We start from the raw sequence: 16,143 nt of genomic DNA on the forward strand, positions 1-16,143 counted from the left end.
TCAATTTTATCTCCCTCCGCCTGGGCTTCTATCCTGGTTTTCAGTTTACGGTTTTAATGTCAGGCACACACTGTGTCTCGACCCTTATTAGCTTCCCCTGAGATATTCCGCTGCCATTTTAAATCAGGATGCCCCGCTTGTCGCACCAGTAAATGGGGAAGCTGTACTCGGCAGCATTCTAAATTGAGAGGCCACACACTATGGAGTAAATGTGACCTCGTGGCTTGACTTTGGTCGGCTCGCCTTCCAGCGGCAGGGCCTCCGAGGCTCGAGAGCGCACGCACAGCGCCCCGCCGTGGTCGTTCCCGAGCGCCTCTTTCCCGGTTCGGCCGCCCCCGCGACGAGTCGCTGAGGCCGCGCGGGCTTCACTGGGCTCCACTTGCAGCCTTAATCCGGTCCGAAACTTCGGCCAGCGCCCTCGCCTCGAGAGGGCCCTCCCTTCTTCCTGGCCGCTCCCAAAGGGAAGAACAGCCGTTCCCGGAAGGCGGTCGCCGCCCTCGCCCCAGTCGAGCCCCGCTAGAGTCCCAAACAGGGACGGGGTCTCGGGTCGGCCCCCGGGTCGGCCGCCGCCCGCGCCGGAAGTCCGCGCGTGCGCGCTGGCCAGCAGGGAGCGCGCGTCCGGCGCCGAGGGGCGGCGGGGGAGGGGCTGGGGCCGCCCACAGGGTGTCCCCGCCCCCGCCCCCCGGCGTTCCGCGGTCGCCGTGACAACCGGAGCGGCGGCAACGGCGGCGGGCGCGCGAGTCCGGCGCCGCCTCCCGGCCGCACTACCAGGCAGGCAGCCGCCGCCCGGCCTTGCAGCTTTCCCCGCCCGCGGGGAGGTACCGGCCCGCCCTCCGCCCGCCTGCCCGCCCGCCGGACAGTGAGCGGCGCCGGGGACGCCCCACCAGCCCGCCGTTCCCCGGCCGCCGTCCGGGCGCGCGCAGCGAGCGGGCGCGACTATGCCAAGATGGTCCTGCAGGCGCGGAACAAGCACCGGGAGGCGGCCCCCAAGCCGCCCCAGCCGCCCCGCGCCTCGCAGTCACCGCTGAGGGGGGCGCCAGACGTCGGCGCCGGGGAGCCCGGGCCAGAGCGCGCGCCCCCGTCCCCCCGGCGCAAGGGCGCCGCGGGCAGGAAGGGGCCCCGCGCCGAGCCTCCCGCGCCGCCCTCCGGGGGCGGCCTCGGGGGGCGCTTGGCTGTCGGGCTGCGCGGGGCGCTGGGCCTGCGGCGCTCGGGGCGCGGCCGGACCTGGACCACGCTCCTGCTAGGTGAGCAGCCCAGCGCGCGGGCGCCGCCGGGACGCGGAACTTTGAGGCGCGGGCCCCCTCTCCCCCTCCCCTGCTCTCTCCTCCGGCTTCCGCTCCGCGGAGCCCCGCCGGCCGGTCCCCGCCAGTTTGCAGCCCTCTCCGACTTTTCCTGGGACGCCCTTACCTCCTCCTCCCCTCCCCCTCCCCCGGCTCAGCCTTCCTCGCCCCCTTCCTACCCGCTCTCTGTCTCTGCTTTAAAAAAAAATGGCCCCGAGATCAACAGCTGCCCGGCCTGGCCGCGAACTGGCAGGTCTGCGTTAACGAGACTTGGGCGCTGCTGATTGGCGCGGGCTGGCCGCCTTCCCGTTATTTCGGCCCCTGCCCGGGAGGATGGTTTGCTTTGGGAAGCAGTTCCGTTGAACTCAAAGCAAACGCACGTTCCCTGTCCTAGAAAGTTGCTAAACTTATAATTAAATTTTAGCATGCTTTTTTCTTCTTGGCTGCAAACACCGCCGGTGGCACTTTATTTGTGATTCCCCTCCGCAAGTCACTTTCCAGATTGTATTGTGTTTTGGGAGCCCGAGCCTTAATCCTTCCTGCTGACCTGGGAACGATTGGCGTGGAGGGCTCCCCTCCTCTCCCGCTGCTTTGACCAAATGGATGATATGTAACGGTGTGCTGAAAAAAAAAAATAAAGTTGAAACATTCACATATTGTGGACCGACTTCAGGTTTCCTTTGTTTCCTGATTGACATTCAGATAAGGGAAGTTACAGCAGTTTCGATAATCGGCCTAATTTTTCTAAGTCAGCAAGTAAAATGCTGTAACACTGCCTTCCCTATATGTCATTAATGGGCTTTGGCTACTAAATTATTTAACTATTCGTTATTTAGCTCTTACTATCCTTTCAAATTCCCTTAGTGACCCAAAAGACTTCGGTGTTTAATATAGACCAGGAAAATAGAACAAAACAATTGGCTTCCCCTGAGATCACAGCCATCACTAGAAGCCGCTCAATCATAAAAAGCCACAGTCATCACCGTGTGTGTGTGCGCGCGCGCGCGCACGCGTGTGCGCCCCCTTGCACACACACATTTTAATGAGCTCAGAAAGGTTGATAGTACTATTGGGTTACTTTTTTCTATTATAGATTCAAGCCTAGAGAAATTCAGCATTTTCAGTACATTTCTCTTGTTTTTCAGTCGCGAGCCTTAAAAATCCTGCCGGTGTGCAGGTTAGATAAGTTCACCTTGGGGAGGCAGCATGGTACAGTGGATGAGACAGGCTCCTGATCCAGTTCAGAGTGGTTAAGTTTAGTTTAAGTTTCAAGTTATTTCCTTTGTGAACCTTGCCTTCTCTGTGACATGGGATTATCACCTGCCCTACTTAACTCCACAGGCATGTCTTGAGGAGCAGAACTAAAAGGGGTGGGTACTATGTGGCTGGACACTTTGTGTCTAGAGCATTTTACAAGTTTTAGTTACTATTATAAAAAACACATGCCTTTGAGAGCTGGTGACAGAACGAAGTTGCAGTTTTCTTGGATGGCCACTATGAACATTAACCACTTTGTAGTGAAATATGTGATGGCCTCAGCTCTTCAGGGAGGTCACAATAACAAATCACAGAATAGTGTCTGTTGCCATTTTCTTTTGTGCATATTTTCTTTGCTTGTAATTGTGTTTCCTTTGAATCTTCTTATGTTGGATGGCTTATATTTGGATCTAGTAATGCTCATACCTAAATACAGTACAGTTTTGTATTAATATAACAGCATGACACTTTACTTGACTTACCCCTTTGGGTATTGGAAGAGGTACAATGAAGGTGCTGTCCCACATTCTTGGGTTACGCTGGGCACTGGCCATCAGATGGATGGAGGTCAGATGACCAGACCAAGGTCTAGAGACTTCCTGTCCTTGTTAACCATTAACATGAGGCCATGGGGGCAGCTTAAAAGGTGGTTCTGGAGAATGTTTAGACCTGGGATGTTTGGTTCTTTCTCTGGATCTGTACCCTCAGATCCTGCAAACAGGAGCAGAGTTTACACATTTTTGGAAGCTGCCTCATTTCCACTCTCCTTCCTCCTCCCAGAATGAGTGAGAGTTGATCTGACAAGGTATGGGTTTTTAGTATGGGATTTTGCTATGACAAAAATTGCTCTGTTTATGTTTAGGAAGAAATTTTACAATTTGAGGCTCCCTGTTGCAGGCACAGTTTTTAAAAGAGAGACTGACTAGGGGTCCCTTGATCAGTTCTCTTGTCTTCTCCACATGTGCTAGGCATTGATGGGGAACTCACTACCTACCAAGGTGGCCCTTTCCACTGTTGGGCAATCTTAAGCCCTGTTTAAAAAAAAAAATCAATTTTAGTAGACATGCATGTTCCCCCCCCCTTTTTTTTTGGATATTATTTACTATTTAATGGTAACAATCAAAAAGAAGGATTTTTGAAATGTTTATTTTTAGAAGTTTTAACCCAATAGCTCCCTATATGAGCCAGGGGAGGCAGTGGTATAGTAATAAGAACCAAGACATGTTTCTCCAACTTTTGACCACAACCCACAGTAAGCAGCACAGTTTACATTTAACCTGCTAACACTTCTGAAAATCCAACCCTGGACATTTATCCATGTGTCTGTCTGTCAAACTATGTACGTATGTCAATGTCTTGGCAGGAAACATTTAATAAGTGGCCTATTTTCAAAAGTGTGAGCAGATTTAAGGAACCCACAAAGGACACCGAAGCACCCAGGGATTGTCCCCAGTGGGAAGATGTGGCCATGTCTGGGCCTGAAGGGGAAGAGGAGCCCCCCTGGAGCTGAACCCAGAGAGAGATGTGCAGTGGGAGCACAGGCAGTCCAGTTTGCCAAAGTTTCTCCTAATCTCTATTCTTTCCCCCAGATGGGCTGTGAGTTGCCATTTATCATCTAATATGGCTGTCATTTTAATTAGAGTAGCATTCATGGAGATGGGGAAAACTAGGGGTGTGGTGAGGGGACAGATTTAAGGAAGAAGATCAAGAATTCTGTCTTGGACATGTTACCGTTGCGACATCTGTGAGATGTCCAGGTAGAAATGTCAAGTGGGCGGTGGGACATAAGACAAGCAGTCTGAGTGGAAACATAAAAGAGGGAGTCATTAGCTTTGGATGATATTAAATTCATGGGAACTGGTGTGATAGAATCTTCTCCTGATATGGGGTCTGCTTTGTGCCACGCGTAGTTCTAGGTGCTTTAGGTTAATTAACTCGCTTATCTCAAACTCATGTAACTCGTCACTCATTCCTTACCGTGACACTGATTGTCGTACTCATTTTACCAGATGGAGGATCTGAGGCACACAGATGTTAAGTCACTTTCCCAAGGCCATCTAGCCTAGAATGTGAAAGTGTCAGGATTTGAACCCAGGCATTGTGGCTCCAGAGTTCATGCTCTTTACCGCTATGCTTGTATTTCATCTTCTCTAGGGTGAGTATAGCAAGAGGAGATATGAAGTCCCAAGGTCCAGTTCTGAGAAACCTCTACATTTAGTGCTCAGTAAGAGTTAGCTTTCTTGTTTCTTCCTTCCTCAGGGAAGAGCGGGATCATAACTAGAGATAAGGGAATAAGAAGTGCAAAGAGAGCATATTAGGGGTGTCATAAAGGACAAGAAAAGCTGAGAAACCAATAGGTGCAGGGGCCACTGGCCATCTTGTGAGATGGCCTGCAAGCCAACACTTAAACATACCTTAGCACCACCTCTGATGGTGTTAATATGTAGACGTTGGGCCAATACACTTCCCTGGAAAGCCAGCAAATAGGATGGGTATCTGGACTTTTAGAGAGTTTATCCAATGTTTAAAACCAGTTTTTTTTCTTTCTAAAGTAGACTTCTGGTCAACTTTAAAGAATGTTTACAATCACTTAAACATATGTTATTAAAAGATACAGTTAGAAGGGTTCTGAACATGTGATATTCATGAGTGCTCAAATACATGACAAATGTGATTAGTTCATGTAAATATAAGGATATATTACCAACTTGTGATTGACTTTTGGCTCATAATATGGCATCAATACTGAAAGCAGATAAAATTTTAATATATACATGTGTGTATTTGGATGTTGCTGAAATTTGAACTATAATCATTTTTATAAGTTTTACACTTAACATGTTAGGCTGTATTATAATGTCTCTTAAAGTTTATGTTAATAAGATATTTATATCATCATAGACACTACAAGCACGTGCACCTGTTTCCAAATGGGACAGCTTTAGGCTTTATAATGTATATGTTTAGTCCTAAATTCTTGTTTTGCTGGTTCATCTTTTGCCATCAGATTGTACTTTACCCATGTACCATTAGAACATCATTATTCTGTGGAAGAGTCTGCTAGTTTTCTTTCGTTACCATTCTGATTATTACTAGTCATCAAAGCTAGTAAAATTTACATCTCTTTCTAAGTCAGGATCTTTACATTGCTGTTTAATCCTATAAAAGGCAGTCTTGTTTCATAGGAAAGATCAGTTCTTCATGGATGATCTTTCATAATTCAAAAACCATTGAATTGGGATAAGTTTAAGAAGTGCAAGAATTAATTTTTAGAGTACATAAATCTACAACTACTGTTAACTTTTATTTTTGCTTTAATACTTATTTTTATTTTCTCAGCATCATTACTATCTTTTTTTTTTTTTCCTGAATGCATTTAAGTTAGCAGTGCACATGTCTTCATGCTTGCCTGTCATATTTCCTCCTATTTGATTTCCTTTCCAAAGTGACCAATTGTCAGGTGTGTTTTTCAGGACTATCACTACACATAATTGGTTCTTGGATGGCATTTTGTAGTTTTAATCATAGCAGCAGATGTTAACATAATAGCACAGTCACCAAAATCAGTCACAGAAGTTCTGAGTGATTCATTGTAGTGACCAAGGATGGAGGTGATTTTATCTTCTAGTTTACAGTAGCACAAACTTTATATTAAACACAGTTTATAAATCACTTGGCCAATAATTTTTGAAAACTTGCCATCTTGACAGATTTTTAATTTGAGAATATTGTTGTAATTGAGAAGAGTGAGGCTTTAACTCATATTTTCACACCAACTCTAATTTGCTTAATATGCTACTGCTCTGCATCATATTTCCTATTACTTCCTAACGGTAACCACAGCATCTTATAATGCAGCCTTTTAGTGCTGCAAATGTCATCCCTCAGAATCTCTTCCCCACGTTCTAATACTAATCATAAAACACTTACATAACTAGCAGAGTGCTACTGTTTTCCATTATGTTTAAATTTTTTTCTTTTTTTAAATATCAGACGTGATTTGTCAGTCTTCTCATCTTTGATCTCTGTGGAAATTTCATGGAAATCTAGAACTTCAAAGTTAGCTCCCCGAATTTTACATCTGAGGAAACTAAAGTAGGCCAGGTGAATGGCCTGACATCACTATCAAGTTCACTGGGTAAAGTTTGGGATTAAAGTTAAGGTCTCTTGGCTTGATAAGTTCATCTGTCAAATTGTAGGTTTCAGATCTACAATCTAAGGCAACCGTCAAAGAGACTTTAATGGCAAGATGACCTCATATGTTCCAAGACCTGATAACTTTTTTTTAGCTAGAGCACTACTTTGGTGGCTGATGCTTATTTGGAGAATTGCTCAGATTGTTAAATCCTTATGGTCAACTGGTCAGTCTCCATTTTGTCTTTGCATAACTATTTTTGAAAACTACTAAATTCTGAATTGTTTTTGATTGTGTTGGTTGGTTGCTTGGCATTGTTATTTTTAAAAAAAGAGGGTAAATCGGTATCACAGTTTTCTTGATCATTTAAAAGATAAGCACGACATTATGATACCCAAGGCAGTTTGCAGTTTGGGGGGAATCCATAACCATAACCTTAAAATGTTAAGCGGTTTATCGATTAACAAACTGGTTAAAATCTCGTGCTTAATATGATGGGCCTGGGGCTGTATTGTGTATGTATGGATCTCTATTTCTCTTGTGAAGAGATGCAGCTTCTACAGATTTTCCATTAGATTTACTAAAGCTTTTGTTTCACAATGATTGCTCAGAGGCATTAAGAAAGCAGCCCATTCTTACATCAAATTTTGTGAGCAACTTCAGAGATTTTGCTCCAGTCATTTCTGTACCAATGATAATTAGCCTTGACTGTACATCAGAATCACTTGTGTACTAAAAGAAAAAAAAATCCCTGGAGTTTCAGATTTAGGAGCCCTGGATTAATATTCAGATATCTCTAATTTTATATAGTGCCACTGATGATTCTAATGAAATCCCAGGATTTAGATCAGCATCTCTCTGTATTGCTGCCTTATGATGTTCTCTCTGAAACTTGCTGTTTCTTTTGACTAGCCTCCTGCTTCCTAATCTTTTTTATATCATGGCACACAAAGAAAATGATGTTTGTGTGGCTTGAGTGTTGGGGTGAATGGTCTCTTCAGAGCACAGAGTTTACTGGCCCGGGGGCCTCTGGTGCTCCCGTTCTTGGTACCACTGGTCCAGTAGCTCTGCCAAACTCCCCTCCTGGTGTTCACAGCCTCTGACAGCCTGACACACTGTGTACACAGTGAGTAGGCCTTTAATACATATCTCATTATTACCAGTATCATGTGTATTCTGTATCATCAGTGTTAGTGATGGGAATTCTTTTTTGTTGGATTAAAGTCCACATTCGGCTTTATTGCAGCTGTCTTCTCTTCTGGCTACTTATTAATCCTCACCTAAGTTGTAATCGTGTTCTGAGATCCTGCTCCCCACAACCTCTAATCCAACTTTAATAAACCCTACCCTGAGAAGGCCATTATTGACCTGCCTTCTCAGATTTCTTACAGTTCATAGACTTTGTGCTATTTGCTTGGGTGCCTTAATGTGTTCTCTCATTATTTTATGTACCTAAATCTTATCTCTCAAAGATTTTATCTTTAAGGACAAAGATGTTGGCTGATACTTCTTCAATGTTCTTGGTTTCTAGGAAAATGTGTTGTGCATCTAGTAGGCATTTAGGCACTTGTTGACTTTAAAGCACTTAATAACACACAAAAATCTAGGTGCTAGAAAGAAGGAAGGAACTTAGCTTGTGGTATACACAACTGTTTTCTCTTTCCCAAACTGAGTCCTAAAGAATGTCTTTTCACTTGTTAGTTTACCACACAGAAACTGAGCTTTGATTTCTTCTAGGCACTGTAGACTAAAAATATGATTTCTTTCAATATATTAATTTTGTTGTAGTATATCTATTTTACCCTATGTGACGGGAACCCTTTGAGCAGATTGGAATGCTTAGATATTGTCTTTATGTTTTTTGTTTGTTTGTTTGTTTTGGGAGGTTAATTAGGTTTAATTAATTATTTAATTTTTAACAGAGGTACTAGGGATTGAATCCAGGACCTCGTGCATGAGAAGGAGCATCTCTGCCTCGGAGTTATGCCATCCCCGCTTGATACTGTCTTTAGGTGTTTAGGTGTTTACTTAATTGAGTACGTTCTCTAATTTCTCTTACATGATGATAGTCATTTAACATTTCAATCCAGTAAGGTGCCAGGCACAATGCTGGAAGATGTAGATGTTAAGGTAAATTAAACACAAGCTCAGCCTCAAGGCCTTTGTGTTCATTCTAGCAGAGGAAACTGTTGTGTGCATGACTAGCTGTTAAGGTGCTCTAATAAAGGTGTAATAGCTATGGTGGCAGGACAGGCTTCACAAAATCCCACCTTTGAATTCCTTTGCCTTTGAAGGCTGAATTAGGGGTTTTCAGGCAGGAGCCTTAATGATACTATGGTATTGAGGGGCTTGTTGCCCACTGCAGCCAGCATGAAGGGTTTGTGATGGGATTAACTGGAAATAGGCCAGAATGTGGGCTCCACGGTGTAAGCCATGGAAAGTCATGAGACTTTTCAGACTAGGGGAAGAGATGCTTAAATCTGTACCGTCAGAAACTGACTTCATTCTCTAGAGTGGATTGCTGGTGTAGAACAGGGAGACTGTTGACTGGTGACTTCAGCTTCTGGAAAGAAACTACCAAACTCTGAATGGACCCTTGAGAATAGTTGTTAGTAATATTAGGAAGGGGTTGAGTATAGAGCTTATCAAGGTTGATTTGAAAACCTTGTCTAGTAGATTAAGAAGAGTTCTTAACTTCTTTTTATGTTATTTTGTCACTTGAGCATTAGGGAGGCTGAAACTCCACAAAATGCTTTAAGTATGGATTAACCTCAATTTAAGAATAAGTTGTATTTTTAAATTTTGCAAGTCATTTTGGACTTAGAATATATTTGTCCATGTAAATATTGTTACTAGATGAGGTCACTGCTGACAAGTGGGAAAGGAGGCAGCTCTGCCGCTGTGGAAAGAAACAGGCTTGGAATTAGAACCTCTGGGTCCAGGTTCTTGCATTTGGGGAAGGAGCCTTTTGGGAGGCCCAGGTTTTCATTTGTAAAATGGGAGTGAATACTCACAGGATTGTTGTGAGGCTCAAATGAGAGAGCTTGTGAAGGTGCTCTGTGAATTTTAAGTCAAGCACTAGTTATGAAGTACACGTGTAAGGGGTAAACTGTAACATGGGGGGAAACTGTATATGTGTGTATTCGTGGTCAGGAGTAGTTGCCTCTGGCTGCAGTCACAGGAGGGTGGCCTGCAGGTCACCACTGACAGACAGACAGGCAAAGAGAGAAGTAGCCCACCCTGGCTTCCCAGTTCCGGCTCTCATACCTTGAGGAGGAGGAAGAGAGAAAGGACAGTGGGTCTCCAACTTTAGTGCATAAAAGACTCAGCTGAGGAACCTTCAAAAAGCTGATCTCATGGCTTGACTTAGCAGCAGTCCTAATTGGGTGAGTGGGTGGGGTCTGCGGAGGAGCCCAGGACTTCTGAGTCACCTGCTGGGGCAGGGCGACCTGGGTTGGGGAGAAAGCTGGGAGAGTTGGTGAGAGCAGTCAGGAGGCTGTGTGCTGGTTGGAGAAGGAATAGGGTTTAGGAGCCCTTGAGGGTTGAGCAGAACAGTATGGGAAGAACCTCCTCTCCTATTTCTTTCCTGTTCTCCTGCCCTCCTACTGCATCTGACTACTGCGGGCCAGGCATGGGGAGGGGGCAGGGGGTGTCCCCTCCCCACTTTCTGAGGACACTAAACTTACAGCAAAGACTCCACTGGCCTGGGGAGCTGTGGCTGGAAGGAGACGCTTCAGAGGGAGCATGAGCTGGGGCAGGACCTTGGGAACCCAACTCTGCTGCACTGGGGTGTGGTGCAGAGAACTGAGGGTAGGCAGAAGGCTGCAAGTGGATGAGGGGTCTAATTTGCACTAATCATGGGGACTTTCTATTTTTGAAAAAAAAAAACAACTATTACATGTACATGAGTGTGTGTTTGTATGTGTGTATGTAGCTATCCATCAATCAAAGTATATTCAACTTTGGTTTATTATGTGGATGTGATTTAGGATTATTTTATTTCCCCCTTAATTATATCAAATTACATGCATTAATTCAGCAAACATTTGAGTCGGACTATGTGCTCCGCTTCCTGCTAAGTACTACTGTAGTAAAGTTCAGTTAAAACATTGTTTCTGCCCTCAGGGAGTTACATTCTATTTTGTTTAAACAAGATTCTAATAACAGGAGAATAATTTTCAGTGAAGAAGCAGCTCAAGTCCCATAATACTGAAAATTGACATAATGTGACATACAAGCTGGTACAAAATTTCTTTAATCAGAAAGTGGAAGGAGTGGCCAATTTAGTTTCAGAGTGTTGGTAATTTGTGTGCTTCCAGCAAAACAAAAGAGCCTCTCAGAATTCTCAGCCACAGGATTGCAATCTTTTGAATTAGATTACAAAGCAAACTTTCTTTTCTTGAACACCTTTTTCTTATAGAATAGTTTGGATTTTTTGAAAGTTTTTTTATGTTCTGATTTTTTTTAAATGCTATATTTGCCTCAGTACCTTAGAATGACAAAAATAGCATATATGTTAACCTGGAAAAATGGATTATCAATTTTGTGACAATCTCAAAAGATTATACACTGGATTGATAATCACTGGAATACATTTAGAAAAAATCATTTATAATCTTTTCTGTAGGCAATAAGTCCAGAAAAGCTCTTTAATGATGCCTTGAGAAGTTTTTGTCATTTTATGTCTTTGTGCTGAAATTGTATGCTGGCAAGGCAGTATCTGCTTTACTAGGGCTTTCATTTTCAAATGACATATACACATTATTTATTTCAAGTTTGAATTAATTAAAACATAGCTCTACAATTTTATATAAAAATTAATAGCTGCTATAAAACATACTGCCTTTATCTACAGATGAATTTTACTTTTTTCTTTTATCTTTTAAGTTAAAAAAAAAAGAAGGAAGGAGTAAGGAGACCTTGGCCTCATCTCGTCCCCTCCATCCTCCACAGGATGCCATGCAGTGACAGGGATCTTAGATCAGAATTCCTGCCTCCAACCTTCTTTTCTCTGTTTACCCACTTTGTTTCTTGGGCAAGTTCCTAATGTTTCCTGGGACTCAGTTTCTTATCTGTAGTCTAGGGAAGTATTGGTAACCTATCACATAGGATGGCTGAGGATTTACTGAGTTAGCTCAGTAAAGCACTTAAAAAATGCCTGACGGGTAATAAGAATTCAAATGTTAACTGCTTTATTATTTTTATTAAATTGAAATGAACAAAGAAATTCATAATATTGGGCAGATTATGAATCGACCCTGGGGACTATGAAAGAGTGTCTTTCAAATGCCATGAACTCCAAAAATTGTCCATTCTGGTGCTAGATTGTCCATTCTAGATTGAATTAAAGGAATTAAAGGAGAGCACCAAAAACCACTTTGTTCCTTCTATCCTTCTAAGAAATTGTAGTGCTCTGAGGAAGCAGAATAATGATGATCTTGAGAAATCCTGTTTATTACTCCAGAGTTGTGAAAGTAAAAGGCTAATTTAAAGGCATAATGTAAAATACATTTCTGTTAAAGTCAGCAGAAGACTGGCTGTCCTTTACCAGAATTATTTAGTATTATTCTAGAATGTTATTATTATTGTCAGACAGGAAGAAGAAACCAATAGTAAAATTATAAACAGAAGCAAAATTATCATTTAAAAATATTATTTGAAGTGAAGAATTGAGATGATAAACCAAAAAAAAAAAAAAAAAACTAGAAGAATTAATAGTTTAGTAAATGAGCCAAAAAGAAATGCATTACAAAATAAATACACTTCAAAAATATATATTAACAATACACAGTAAAGTATAATGAAAACAAAATTTCACGGATATTAGCAGGCAAATAAATGTTAAACTCCCAGTAAAGACTTAATAAGAAATATGAGTTAGCTGTGTGTTATGTATTAGTGCTACTGACAGGGTTTTTGTCAGTGGCAATTGAAAAGTGAGTTGAATAATTAAATGTATATATCATGGTCATGGATATGAAAATATAGATTTATATTGTAAACATGGAGATTCTTCCCATATTAATTTATAAATGAAATCCCAATTGTAATCTCAGAGGGATTACCAAAGTGTGACAAGTCTTCAGTGTGATAATGTTGGCATTTATATTCTATGAGAGAAGAATGATTTATTCAGAGCATGATTGTTAGGTCATTGAGAAAGTAAAGTCCACATTTTATTTTGGTGGGGTGAAGTCTTTAAAGGTGGAAACCAAAAAGAAAGTGGATGACAGATTTGTCAACAAGAAAAAAATCAAAATTTCAAAAGATCAAAGTACCATATATAAACAAATGTCAAATGATAGACTTAGTTAAATATTTGCAGTTTCAGTGATCCAGAAAGAGCAACTGTGTCTTTTGTGACCATTAATATCTCTTAGGCAAATGTATTTTTTAATTTTAAAAAATATAAATAGTTCTTTAAGAATAAGATAATAAGATCTGAGCTGTTTGTTTTTGTTTCTAAGAATATTTTCATAGTTCAGTTCCTCAGTAGTTATTTAATCAGAAGCCTGCAATAAGGTGAATCTTGTGATAAAAGAAAATTGAATGGTGTTTTCTGGATTCAGTTTAATATGTTCTTTGTACTTGGACAGAAAGCAAACTATTGATTCTCAAAGGAGACTGGCTTTTTTACTAACTTGTTTTCTCTCTCTTAACCTTTTCTTTTTTTCTCCTCGTCATCTCTTTCTTCTGTACTTGTTTCCTTTTAAATTTATTTAAAAAATAGTAAAAATTTATTATGAAAATTCAGATATTACAGCAGTATATAAAAAGTAGTAGTTCCCCCCTATCTTTTATCCATCCCCAGTCCTGTTCCCCGAGGTCACAGTATTTCTTTATTCTGTTGCTCTCGCCATTGGTTCTGTTCTTCTTGCAGTTGTGTTTGTGGAGCTTCCCATCCAAGGGTTTCTTTTATAGTTTTTGGCAAATAATGGTCCCTCATTTTTTTCTGTTGAATGAGTGAGTGAATGAAAATTGTAGATGTATGCCTAATTCTTTTGTAATTCTGTCTGTTGGTATTTTAAGCAGAGCACTAGGACTTCTTTTGAAAAGTCTCTATTCTTTGCCCAGTTCCAAAATGTTCAAGATTTATGCTTCCCAGCCTTTACCACTTACCTTTGTAATGCTTTTCTGTAAAGTGAAAACTTTTTTTTATGCTAAAATAATAATTTACGTTTCTTTTTCCTTCCAGCTGCCTTTGCAGCAGTGTTGCACTGGTAAGATTGTTTTTCTCCTATGGTGTAGTTTATGCAGATGTTTATAACTTACCAAAGCTATTTCACATATATAGATACACATATATATAGGAATAAATTTAGTATAAGAATGAATATATGTTATTACAGGCAACAAAATAGTCTGAAATGCAGTTTAATTGATAAATCAGGGTCAGAATAATGCTATTTTTAATAAAAAGAGATCTATTATTAAAGAGGTTACATTTGAAACTCTCCTTCACTTAACATTAATATAGTGTTCATGTTGAGGGGAAGATTAATTTTTTTAATCTTCTGGATAGGAAGAAATATGAATTTCATTAATCAGACATTTCTGAAATGGTAACCCAGTGACATTTATGGTTTAATCTGTAATTTTATTGTACTTGGCTTAAAATATCATTATCCTGGTTCATTCTAATTTTAAAACTAATTTGAATATATTTTCTTATAGAGGGAAATTTTAGTGGAAATGTAAGATATACTGAGCAAAAAAACAAATATGGATACCATTGTGTTTGAGTTTTATTGTACAATTAGCAGCAAAGTTATAGGTAATTTTATTTTTGCTTTTAGAGTTTCTTTTAAAAATAGTGTAAGTTCCAACACTGTTCCTTTCTTACCATTTTGTTTTTACAGGAGCCATATAACACACCTCTTTGAAAATGATCGTCATTTTTCTCACCTCTCAACATTGGAAAGGGAGATGGCTTTTCGCACTGAAATGGTTTGTTTTCATGTAGTATTTTATTGTAGTAGTTTAGGAATCTAAAAAATGTAAGCTTTTTATCATTGAAATTTTCAGAGATATTCTAAAGTGGAAAGAGTAGACAACTCTCTCGTGCCCATCCCCCAGCTTCAACAACTTCAACAACACATAGTCATTTTTCTTTCATCTTCCTCTTCACACACCCATCCAATTCTGCATAGGTCACATTCACAGGTTCTAGTGGGCATGAAATTTTAGGGGACATTATTCAACCTAGTACAGTAGGAAATTTCTAAAAAATAGTGATATAAGAGCTAAATACCATGGTATCAAGAACCATTCTTTTCCTTTTCTGGATAGGCAAATCACTTTCATATTTGTAAGCCTTAAACCCGGTTTAGAGCTTGACAGCTAAGGCTACTGGCTGCTGCGGCAGCTCTCAGCAAAATTGTATAGAAGATGATTTTGTTTTCTGTGTTCATGTCTTGCCCTGTGCTGCCACTTCTCCCTCAAAAGCTTCTAGTACTTCCTTACTTTTTGTCCATGTATTATTCCAACCTTGATATCTTTCCTGTGAAGCATGCCAAAGTAAAAAATTTTTTATTTTTCTCAGAATGGGAGTACTATCGCTGTCCCTCTCCTCCACCCTCCTAGCCCCAGTCCTGCAGGGCTCTTCTCTTATGCTGAGCTGAAAGAAAGGAAAATAGTCTGTAAAATTAGTTGGCATGTGAATGTAATCTATGTGTAATGCATCCATGTGTAGCCTTCCTAATATACTTGTATTTTTACATGTAAATTTGGAGGAAAGATGGCTGATAGTACCATTTTAGGGATGCAAACAAGCAGTTAGGGGGAAACATTTTTGGCTAGGGAAGATTGCTCGGTTCATGGTAAATTTAAGTTTCCCTATAAACCACTCACTCATCCTGTTCAAAAGGTAGCCTTTTCCAACACTTCAGTTAGTGTGGGTGGTTGTAGGGGTTTCTTAAAGGAAGGATGCGTCTGAGTTATGTTATTTTTTAAATATGGAAACTATTTTTGAAGCTATTTTGAGCTCAGTTGCTTCAATTAAGACAAGGTTATACTAAAAACCTGAGGATTTATTAGTGATTAGAAACCTGTGAAATTAATTGTAGCTGTTATTTTCATGAATGCTTTTTTTGTTTTTTCAAAAATAGTGTATTTAAGTTCTTTTGATAGCTAATAAGAGGCATAGTAGTTATGTAGTTTTTATTATAACTGTAACATATATTTATTTCAGGGACTGTATTATTCCTACTTTAAGACTATTGTGGAAGCACCCTCATTTTTGAATGGAGTATGGATGATTATGAATGATAAGCTGACTGAATACCCCCTTGTCATTAACACATTAAAAAGGTTCAATCTTTACCCTGAGGTAAGATAATTTTTCAATTGTGATTTTTTTTCACTTTTGAAATTATTGTTTATATTAAATGCTAACTCTAAATCTAAGATATAAATCAATATATTAAATTTTATCTTCTTTTTTTTAAAGAAAATGTGTATCTTTTCTTAGAA

At 40.7% G+C, this 16,143-nt stretch overlaps 1 protein-coding gene across 3 annotated transcripts in view; it reads left to right on the forward strand.

Moving 5' to 3' along the window:
- The first annotated feature begins 810 nt into the window (after nt 1-810).
- The window catches only part of DPY19L1 (dpy-19 like C-mannosyltransferase 1), an 84,567-nt gene continuing 69,234 nt past the window's right edge, over nt 811-16,143 (forward strand). For all 3 annotated transcript variants that reach the window (XR_012508121.1, XR_012508122.1, XM_074367241.1), the window contains exons 1-4: nt 811-1,244; nt 13,868-13,892; nt 14,532-14,619; nt 15,863-16,000. Coding sequence is in view for 1 of the 3 variants with exons in the window: in XM_074367241.1 (XP_074223342.1) it covers nt 947-1,244; nt 13,868-13,892; nt 14,532-14,619; nt 15,863-16,000 (549 nt within the window). In the remaining 2 variants the exon portion in view is untranslated. The remainder of the gene's footprint in view (nt 1,245-13,867; nt 13,893-14,531; nt 14,620-15,862; nt 16,001-16,143) is intronic.

This window comes from Camelus bactrianus, chromosome 7 (assembly GCF_048773025.1).
Source record: "Camelus bactrianus isolate YW-2024 breed Bactrian camel chromosome 7, ASM4877302v1, whole genome shotgun sequence".
NCBI classification, from domain to species: domain Eukaryota; kingdom Metazoa; phylum Chordata; class Mammalia; order Artiodactyla; family Camelidae; genus Camelus; species Camelus bactrianus.